General features: G+C 38.1%; 2 protein-coding genes across 2 annotated transcripts; both read right to left on the reverse strand.

The window, feature by feature from the left end:
- Positions 1 to 1,163: 1,163 nt before the first annotated feature.
- Positions 1,164 to 4,915, reverse strand: LOC120561749 (C-type lectin domain family 10 member A-like). The gene is made up of 7 exons (XM_039804983.1): positions 4,773 to 4,915; positions 4,299 to 4,370; positions 2,564 to 2,653; positions 1,886 to 2,041; positions 1,631 to 1,800; positions 1,426 to 1,538; positions 1,164 to 1,349 (listed from the first exon to the last, which is right to left on the reverse strand). Exons 1-7 carry the CDS (start codon positions 4,798 to 4,800, stop codon positions 1,226 to 1,228), a joined length of 753 nt encoding a protein of 250 aa, XP_039660917.1. The 5' UTR covers positions 4,801 to 4,915; the 3' UTR covers positions 1,164 to 1,225.
- Positions 4,916 to 5,554: 639 nt separating this feature from the next.
- On the reverse strand, positions 5,555 to 10,250 carry LOC120561754 (C-type lectin domain family 9 member A-like). Its single transcript, XM_039804987.1, has 6 exons — positions 10,207 to 10,250; positions 9,418 to 9,489; positions 8,138 to 8,227; positions 7,828 to 8,046; positions 7,574 to 7,737; positions 5,555 to 5,740 (listed from the first exon to the last, which is right to left on the reverse strand). The coding sequence occupies exons 3-6, from the start codon at positions 8,154 to 8,156 to the stop codon at positions 5,735 to 5,737; spliced, it is 408 nt and encodes a 135-aa protein (XP_039660921.1). The 5' UTR covers positions 8,157 to 8,227; positions 9,418 to 9,489; positions 10,207 to 10,250; the 3' UTR covers positions 5,555 to 5,734.
- Between the last annotated feature and the right edge of the window lie 427 nt (positions 10,251 to 10,677).

Below are 10,677 nucleotides of genomic sequence, written 5' to 3' on the forward strand. Positions count from 1 at the left end.
TGTACAAGGAAATATTGAAACAGACTCTGGAACATTCTGTTGAGAACAAGTGATGCAGCGCCCTCTGTTGGCCAATCAGGAGCAACAAAATAAAATGTCATAGAAACAGGAACTATAAGCATTGCCAAAGATTCTCTACTAACCGGTCTCTGGCATTGCATCTCTAACAAAGAAGAAAAAAATCATATTTAAAGTTATTGATAATTAACAGTTTAGTGCCCCTTCAGGCCAATCACTGTATTTTCTTAAATGTTGGTGTTAGTAGTCAGACACACCATACCTCTATAATCCAAATATCTAACTCAGTTACATTTAATCTAAAGCCCTATTCGCACGGGATAAGTATTACCTGGTGACCTCCAGTCATTTGTAATAATTGCGGAGGTTATCTGTGATCTTAATCCCGTGCGAATCGGTCATGTCTGTAATTTGTAAAGTAATAATTCCCCCGCAAATGACCTACCATATTTCGCCGAAAACGGAGGTCCTGTGATAATATTAGTCCCCGTCGAATCGGCATCTCTGCTTTGTCCAGGATTTGGCGGGGCTTTTTTGTTTTTTCAAGGTACTTATTTCCTTCTTTTGCGCCTTTTTATCCATCTTTCGCGAAGAATGGAGGGTGTGTTGGAGTGTTTTGACAGTGTTTTGGGTGATGGGTCATGTCGCTATACATCATATACAATTTGCAGAAAGAGAAAGATGAAAACCACCACAAGTGCGAAGACAAAAATAATGATTAGGCTAGATGGCGATGGATGACATGTATAGCAGCATGCGGTTAGTATATTTTTTATGTTTGTATCATACATCTAGAGATAACGACAAGACATCTCCAAACAATAGATTTTAACCTGGTGAAATGTTTGGTTTTATCCATCTAACCGGACCCTGCTTGACACCACTCGGAGAAAAAAGTGAGAGAAAGAAAAAGGAGAGGTCGCAGTTCGGACGATGACTCACTACCCGGTTGAGATTGTGTGTGTCCTCGAGATCTGACCACACACAAACACACGTAGCAGAGCTACCCACCCCCATGTTTCTACTGTTGCTTAACGTCAGTAAATTCGAGTAAAATCACAGGCTTCGCTTATCCCGTTCGAATGCGCTAGATGAAAATCAGACGTGGGTGGGTAATTTATAATTCACACGAGGTCCCTAGATAAGTTTTCATAGATTTAAGTTTATAAGCCAGTTGATATTATCATGCAGAATATGACTGCAGTGTTTAAACACATAAAGCCTTCTTTTTGCAGATCCATCGTTTTCTGTCAGCACAGCTCACTGATCTCCATCCTACGTCCTGGACAGAAACTGCACACTGACCGTCAAAGGGAGGTCCTATCCAGAAGCTGAGGGAAGAACAAGACGTTTAGATCAAGGCTGATAAAAGTTTATGATTCAAAGTGTTAGGAATGTGTCTCTTACTCTACAGCCAGATCACTTCCATCAATCCACTTCCATCTCCCATTTTCAACTCTCAGGCCAATCCAGTATCCACTCTCATCTTGGTTACCCCAGCTGTAACCATTGATCATATCCTGACAAGAGAGAAAAGGTTATCAGATATTTAAACATGACTTACATTTCACTTTGACAATTTCGCCATAAGTTCCCACAGATTTCTCATTACCTTTTCCTCTTTACTGTGTACAATAACAAAATCTGCGTTATATCCGCTGCAGTTTGCTCGAGCTTCTTCCCAGGTTTTCTGATTAGAAGGATCAGCATCATGAATCTCATAGCAGTTAGACTCGTTGAGTAACCAGTCCTCCTGACAAGCTTTACACTGTCTCTCTGAAACTACAGACACCAACCATAAACAACTGCATTGTGATATTATTTCTATTGGTTATTGTTTGACTTCATTAATTGGATCCTAACAAACCCTTATTTTCTTTGGGGCAGTAATCATCAACTGTCGTCATGTTTTTTATTTGTGTCTCCAGCTCCTGGTTTTGTGCCTTAAGCTGCTGGTTTTGGGATGTCAGCTGCTGGATTTCTGCCCTCAGCTTGGCGTCATTTTCAGAAATGACAGAGGTAACTATAGTGACAGAGTGTTGGGCTTTGAGACTTTGTGTGAAGGCAAGAATTATATTATAGAAATACACAACGAAAGAAGCAATTTACATGATCATATTAGATATTAAAAGATAGGTTGACATGTTTTAAATATATCTTTAAACAATAGTCAGGTGTCCATATGAACATTGAAACTGTTTTTTTTTGCTCTGATCATTCCTCCTGTTCATACTGGAGAATAAGAGATCCCTTTCTAATGTACTTCCAATATAAGAGACAGGGGACAAAGTCCACAGTCCTACTTCTGTGAAAAATACATTCATAACTTTACCTGAAACTAACATGTGGTTCAAGTAGTCTAAATATCTTCCAAAGTCACGTCTTCATCATGGCACAGGACCAGTATGAAGAGGAGGAAGGATTACACCAAGCAAGAAGTGTTTCTATGTACATCTGACTAACATCTGACATCTTGACTAAATGTGAACCTGTTCTTTAAATTTAAATAACGACTACAAAAACAAGCTAAGACAGTGGTACTCACAGTGGATACGAAGGCCCATGATGACTAACAGTATCAGCCAACACACTGCTATCAGTGGAAAAGACTGAGTGAAGAAGAGAGACCTATGGTCTGAGGGAACAGTAAGGATTCAGTTACATTTATGTTGATTTAAAGGCACATTGTGAAGAAATGTAATAATTGCGTTGCATTGCCAATGTGTGAACGGATTGTAACTTAACTAAAAAACTGAGACATTCCCCAAAATAGAAAACAGCTAACAGCTAACATCAGCTAATTCATCCATGTAAAAATCCAAAGGATGTGATTTTTATGCACACTTTAGAATGATTTGCCTCTCTTCAGCTTCCCTACAGGGCCAACAGTTAACAACAATGTTAGCTTGTTTGCTAACGCAGACGAATTACCAACTAGCTAACATAGGAAAATACTGTTTTGAGTGGACAACGTCCGCTAATTCATCCAGACTTCTGGGACTGAACTGGCTGTTAAATTGGCTAGCTTGCCATTTGCAAAATCATTCTTCATTGTACATTACCAAGCAACCAATGCCAAAAACTAGCAGCATAGTTAAGTAACAATTAGCTGCCTAACCTTAGCTTTCTTGCTCGCTAACATTATCAGTAGTAAAATATTATCGAAGAGTATGTGAAGGCTCTCAGTGATCCAGGTCATAGTTATCCAGGGAAGGGTGCAACTCAAAGGCATCTGGACGTGGTTAAAGTGCTCCAAAGACGTTTTGTCTTCCATCCAAAATACTTCTTCAGTTGTGACTGAAGCGTAGGGGAAACTAGCTATTTATGTGGTGTCATTGTCAAGATAATTGATACGACTTTGTTGGTTGTAACTCCTGTCTGTTGTAATGACAGCCTGTCGTCATGGTCATTGGAGACACCCGAGGCCAAGTCTGAACGACCATCGTTGGCATTCTCACGAGGCCAAATGTGAGCGTAGGACAGGATTGTAAGTGGGGGGATAAGTGGCTGTTGAATTAATTTGAACATTGACCCAGCGCTCACAGGCAATACCGAGAGGTGCACAATGCCAAGGGTAGCGCTCGGTCTAGTTTTGCGGCACCATTCTTCCTACAGGGAAACAATGGAATGTCCAGCACAAGGCGGTTTTACCGTGGATCATGTGTCGGCGGCTTTAGATGTTAAGTAAACTGCTGAGTCTTGACCTGAAGCGATGGCCCTTGCATTGTTTCACCAATATACATGTCTGTGCATTCCTCACTGCATTGGACAGTGTATGCTTGATTGCTCCTCTTGTGTTTGGGTGTGCGGTCTTTAGGGTGGACCTTTATCTGTCTTAGGAGTCCAGTCTATTGGAGTGGATTAGTTAGTTGGCTAGTTCGCCAAATTACTTCAACAGCTAACAAGATTGTTACTAACTTATATAATGACAAACTGTGTTAATTGTAGCCAACAATAAATTATGTAACAGTAAAAAGTTCAGTCTTGTGTATGTCACGTCACTGTTTTGGCAGATGATGCCCAGGATGCTCCTGACGTCGATTGAGTGCGAGCAACAGGATTTTGACTGCAGTTCACTTAACAGCCATTTGTGTCATTAGTACCAAGGAGTTTCTGAAAATTCCATATATTTCCTTTAATACAGTCAAAAGTGCTTTGAAAACATTAAGCTTTTAAACATTCACATTTCCAAAATTCATCACAGACAAAATGTTGTGACAGATAAATAAAGATGTGTAAATAGATCTCATGCTTAATAATAATAAATGTGTCAAATGTACCTGGATGGGCTGCCACTTTATCCACAGTACATACTGGTGCATTACCATAGCTAGCTTCTTCCTCGATTTCCTCTGAAAGATCAACATCAAACAAATGTTTATATGTTTATATGCAGTTTTACAGCAAATATGTTGAGAAAAGATGGATTATATGATCAATGTTAACATTGTAAAATCAGTTTCATTCAAAGAATCAAGATCAATAATCAACAATCCTAAAATCCTCCTTTTTAAAATACATTATTTGTATAAGTTGATAAATCGTCAGCTTTTTCCATGATTTAAAAAAAACTCATAATACAAAAGACGGAATTGGAGATGTATTTGGACATTTTAAAACCCGTTGGTGCTGTTGTAAAGCATCAAAAACATCTCAAAATGGAAACACACAAAGAATTTAGACAACATCCTGGTACATATAAATGTCTAGTAGATAAGATATAAACATATAAACATTAGAATCATTTAAATTACCAATTTCCTCCTGTGGATTTCTGTTCATCCTGAACAAATGTTTAAAGTCCTGCTGCAGTCCTGTATGAGAGCTGTTAGGAGGCCGTCTGCTCCACTGTGATGGTCTGATTTGAGGTTGTGCCCTATTTTATTCAGTTTATGGTTGTGATTGTCATTTTTTCTTTCAATCTGCTTGTCTCGCACATCCTGTTCAATGATGTTGCAACTTCCTGAGTTATGTTGTTCGTTCTACATTGGTGAAAATATTTTCAATCAGCATTATGTAAGAAAAAGACAATAACAACAATGTGTTGCAGTGTTTTTATTCAATGTAATAAAACATGAATTTGTTTCTAGATAGATAAATAGAAAACATTTTACACGCTAATATTCCTAACATCCTGAAGCAAAAAGCTCTGAGGACATTCTGTTGAGAACAAGTGATGCAGTGCCCCAATTTTGGCCAATGAGTAGCAACAATATATGTTTCATGATACATAGGAAACAGGAAACTCAGCAGTCTGTCTGTCCCTGTCATCAATCTGCTGATATACTAATTATAAGCATCACATCTCTAACAAAGCAGAACAAAAGCCCATTCAACAGGTATCAATGATAACAGTGTCCCTTCAGCCTAGTCACTGTATGTTTCACAGACTTACATTAACATACCTATATAATCAAATATCTAAATGTATTCAAATCTAAGTGTCTGTTTTTTTTTAAACGAGACACACAAACAGCTTTACAAAATAATTCTCTGTAAATATTTATTCTTTTTCTACAAAAATAAATCCCCTGAACATTTTTAGTTCTGAATACAAAACATTTAAATTGTGAATTAGAAGTTTTTACAATTTGGTGTTTATAAGCCAGTTGATATTATCATGCAGTCTGACTGCAGTGTTTAAACAGATAAAGCCTTCATTATGCAGATCCATTGTTGTTTCCAAGTACAGCTCACTGATCTGCAGACTCAGTGTTCAAACCTGGAGAAAATACATTTCAATTTAATAATTGTGTTCATGGGTAGTGATGGTCAAATGAAGCTTCGCGAACCACTGTCTATATTTTCTCAGCTCACTAGATGGCGCTCTCTGTTCAAAGAAAAAGGTTAAAGGAATGGCAATTCAGTGTGTTTTCAACCCTTTGTTGAACAGAGAGCGCCATCTAGTGAGCTCAGAAAGTAAAGACAGTGGTTCGCAAAGCTTCATTTGACCATCACTATTCATGGGCGTAAATTTCATCTAACAGAGGAAACTAAAATTTAAATTTCTTAAGAGCAATTTTTGAAGGAGACACAGATAATACATACAACATTGTAATTGTAGCAGATGTGTGTAGTAAGTAGGCTGGCAAAGCTGTTTTATATTTAGATGACTGTCTTTATTCGGCTCATTTTCTTCCAGTGTGTAGCATGAAAGCACGGTGGGTGGAATTAGCAAGCTAGCCAATGTTAACATTCCTAAGGAAGTAAATATGTTTCATTGGATTTTGAAATTTAAAAAGCCATTGAATTTCTAGCACTGAATGTATTTATGCATTGAAATTATGTATCTCAAATTTGTACTTCAAAGTTTTAGTCTTCAAATGTTCAACAACTCATCTTCACCTTTCATTTTCTAAGTTTCACAAATTCAGAATATGAAATTCAAATAAAAAAATGAAATATACCAAATTCAGATGTAAAATACAGTGTATAAAATTCTACTAATATATTTAAACTTGCTAAAATTCAATAGGGAATATGCCAAATTCAACTGCAAAATGTAATGTATATAATACTGTGTTAACATCCGGGAGCCCAAGGAAAAGCAATCGATTCTAGATTCTAGATCAGGAGTGTGCCATAGTGGATTGCCATGAAAACTTTTTACAATTTTCATCTGCTATTACTCTGTTATATAGAGTCAGAATATGGGCAGTTTTACGAAAACTGATGGCGACTTGCACATTTGCTCGGACGCGTCAGCCAGGTGAAGCCCACAGACCCCGCTGTCAGCTGGCTGGAGCTCTTTCAAGAGACTCGGGGACAAGAGGAGTTTATTTCCTCCATCGTTTATTTAAATAACACAACACAAATATCTATTATAAGATTAACATGAACCTGTGAATATCTGCCTTTTCGGAGTTAAAAAGCTTCACAAGCAATTGCGGGCGTAATGACCTCACTGGTCGGCTGTCACACACACACACACACACACACACACACACACACACACACACAGGGCACAGAGAAACATATGGCATTATTTATTATTTACAAGTAGGGACGTATCCCTCCCTTCAGAAGCTGCTCTCTCACTCATCTGCTGCTCTGAATCTAGAATCGATTGCTTTTCCTTCGGTTCCCAGATGTTAACACTGAATTTTAAACATCACATTTTGCAGCTGAATTTGACTTATTGAATTTTGAGAAAAGAATCCCTCGACTTCTCTTTAGCATTAAAGCAACACTATGTAACTTTTAGCTGCAGCTGTAGTTCCAATGAGACAACCTGTAAAAACCGGGAAAACTTACATAGTGTTGCTTTAATGTAAAGGTAGAAAAGCAAGCAGTGGACCAAACCACTGTGAGGAAAGGGAGGGGGGACTCAACATGTTTCTAAACTTAAAACCCATTTGTTGTCCTGTTTGCCTTTGTATTATTTTACTACTTATACAATTATTTGAAGTATTTAATTATGTACCATACACAGCGTGGTTTTAATGACATTTTTAGGGGGGGGATAACCCTCAGATGGGGTGGGTCCTGACCCCCCCGATTCCTCCCCAATTTCCGCCTATGTGCGTCATAAAAATGTCCACAGTTTTCTCATTACCTTTTCCTCGTCATTATGTACAACAACCAGATCTGAACCCTTTCCTCTGCAGTCTTGTCGAGATTCTTCCCAGGTTTTCCAATAAGTAGAATCAGGGTTATTATACTGATAGCAGTTAGACCCGGTGGTTATCCAGCCATTCTGACAAGGTTTACACTGTCTCCCTGAAACAACAGAGACCAACCAATATACAACATTACTGCATTGTGATATTCATATTATTAGTGGATCTAATTAATAGGATCTGAACATACCGTTAGTTGTTTTGTTGGGGCAGTAGGCATCAATGCTCAACTGAGCTCGACTGACGTTGAGCTCATTCCAGTTTGTCTCCATGTTTTTTATTTGTTTTGTTAAGTTCTTCCTCTGTGTCTCCAGCTGCTGGTTTCGTGTTGTCAGGTACTGGACGTCTGCAGTCAGCTGTTGGATTTCTGCCGTCAGCTTGGCGTCGTTTTCAGAAATAACAGACGTAACTACAGCGACAGACAGAGGATGGTGTTGAAAAATGTGAACTGGTCCTTTAAATAAGGACTACCAACAACAAAGTAAGACAGTGGTACTCACAGTAGATACGAAGGCCCATGATGACTCACAATATCAGCCAACACACTGCTATCAGTGGAAAAGACTGAGTGAAGAAGAGAGACCTCTGGTCTGAGAGAAAAAGAAGAACTCAGTTGAGTTAATGATGTTGATTTAACAGTCAAAGGTGATCTGGATACATCTGAAGTCCTACAGGGAAAAAAGGAGCTGAGCTTTTAAACACTCATATTTTCATCCAACACAGTCTCACTCCCTACTCGTCAAATGTATGACGCATGGTCAAGGACCCCTGGCGTTAAGTTTCAACGAAATAGGGGTACCTGTTGCATTATTTTTTGACGGGGGGGTCCACCAGATAGACATTCATGTTAATCCCTCACCGTCGGATATCGACGAAAAAAAAACACGCCCCCTTAACTCGAAATCTACATTTCGATATGATCCGAGCTAGACGCATTCAAAGCCGATATCCTCCAATGCAATGCGGCCATTCATTCACAGAATCAGGCAGCGATCAGAGGGTCTTTAACGCCAGTATCGCTTCAATATACATATATATATATATACAGTCAGTGTTTTTGTCACCAGCAACAACACGTTGCTCAGCTTTGTTCCAGTAAGTTATGCACCTTAATAACGTTTAAACGAATCTGCGGAATACTCCGGAAGTGACGTAGTACGTCCCGCTCAGCGGATAAGAAGGTAAAAATACAAAATATTCGTAATATTGATGTTTTTGTCTAACGTTGTATTTGAGGATTTAAACAATAAAGATAGCAATAATAATAAAATACAGTTTCATGTATTTGTCTCATGTACTGTTTGCTCGGTCAGCCGTTGGGCGGCCGCAATCTGAAATAGAATGAAGCCCACTCACGGCCGACAGCAGAAACCACAGGAGTCCAACATGTCCTCCCACCCACCACGGAAGAACTACAAGTGCTCAAGCTTTGTAACAGCTTCTGTGGGGTCTCTTATGGGAGTTGTAGTTTTAAAGTATATTGGTATATTTCTCATAATTAGAAGTTGGCAGTGTATAATTTTGGATACACCCTGGGGTTTTTGAGATGGTGAACAGACTGGTGTCATCAGATTTTCTGGTCTGAGAGAAAAAGAACTCAGTTGAGTTAATGATGTTGATTTAACAGTCAAAGGTGATTTGAATACATTTGAAGTCCTACAGAAAAGAAGAAGCTGATCTTTTAAACATTCAAATTTTAAATCTCCATCACTATCACATTTTGTAACAATATTAATAAATAAATCTCATGTTTAACAATTTTGAATGTCTAAAAATGTACCTGGAGGGGCTGCCACTTTATCCACAGTGCATGCTGGTACATTAACATAGTTACCTCCTTCTATGATTTCCTCTGAAAGATAAACATATGTTTTCAGTTCCTCTTTAAAGTTGTGACAGAGTTGTTGTTTGGTCAGCAGCTAATGCTGAGTCATTGTGAAGGATTTAACCCTCACTGTTTGTCTGCAACATCTCCTCACGCTGCTGCAGTTCACCTTTCAACTCCAGCTTTTCAACTGGGACTTCTTATCACAATCAAATATCTTTCTGCTGAGACTGAAGACCCATGAGACTAAATCTAATCATCTGTTTAAAAATACAAAAAATGCTTTTCCTTTTTCAAATTTTTTAATATCAGAAATATGGGTTTCTTGAAACAAATTGCCCCAAAATAACATGGATGTATGTCGTATTCAATTTCATAACATTTAAAAATATGTTTAAATGGTTTCAAAACCATATCCTCACTAAACTTTGACAGTCTGTGATCCACCACAATATCCTCTGACTGAGCTTAACTAATAGTAAAAATAATTCATAATGTCTGCTTCCTTTAACTCAAACATTTGGTATAATGTCATGTAAGTTAGGTTTATTGACCCTTAATGAAGAAAAGTGTTGATAAAAGTAACAAAAACATTTAAAAAAGCACCAAAAAAAGTTCATTTTCAATTTTGACCCGCTAGGAACACAAGTTCATACTCGACGGGAACACAACACAAGGGTTAAAAAACCTCTGCTCATTAATGCATCTTTTTTTCTGATGAGAACATCATCATTTAAAATATACCTGAGCTGGCTGCCATTCTATCCACAGTGCTGTTAAAAGACCGCTCCTCTCTTGTTTTCTCTGAGAAACAAATACATGACATCTTATTATTCCCTATGTGTTGAGTAGAGTAGAAAATTTGAGTGAATGAATTTGGGAATTTTAAAACCTGTTGGTGCTGTTGTAAAGCATCAGAAACATCTCACATTGCAAAAAACACAAATAATATACATAAATATAAATATACAGTAGTACCTGGAGGGGCTGCTACTTTACCCACAGTGCACATTGGTACATTAACATAGCAACCCGGTCTCACGGCAGTTTGTGTAAATGTCCACGTTATTCTTAATCTATTGATCCTGAACAAATGTTTAAAGTCCTGCTGCAGTCCTGTATGAGAGCTGTTAGGAAGCCGTCTGCTCCACTGTGATGATCTGATTTGAGGTTGTGCCCTATTTTATTCAGTTTATGGTTGTGATTGTCATTTTT

Source organism: Perca fluviatilis, chromosome 7 (assembly GCF_010015445.1).
Source record: "Perca fluviatilis chromosome 7, GENO_Pfluv_1.0, whole genome shotgun sequence".
Lineage (NCBI taxonomy): Eukaryota > Metazoa > Chordata > Actinopteri > Perciformes > Percidae > Perca > Perca fluviatilis.

What these genes read in the sequence shown, in the direction of transcription:
- LOC120561749 (XM_039804983.1), bottom strand. Translation starts at nt 4,800, where the DNA reads ATGAACAGAAATCCACAGGAGGAAATTG. An exon ending in AAATCCACAGGAGGAAATTG is followed by an intron (nt 4,371 to 4,772) that starts GTAATTTAAATG and finishes TTGATCTTTCAG; the next exon opens with AGGAAATCGAGGAAGAAGCT. An exon ending in CTGCCCCAAAGAAAATAAGG is followed by an intron (nt 1,801 to 1,885) that starts GTTTGTTAGGAT and finishes TGGTGTCTGTAG; the next exon opens with TTTCAGAGAGACAGTGTAAA.
- LOC120561754 (XM_039804987.1), bottom strand. An exon ending in CCCCAACAAAACAACTAACG is followed by an intron (nt 7,738 to 7,827) that starts GTATGTTCAGAT and finishes CTGTTGTTTCAG; the next exon opens with GGAGACAGTGTAAACCTTGT.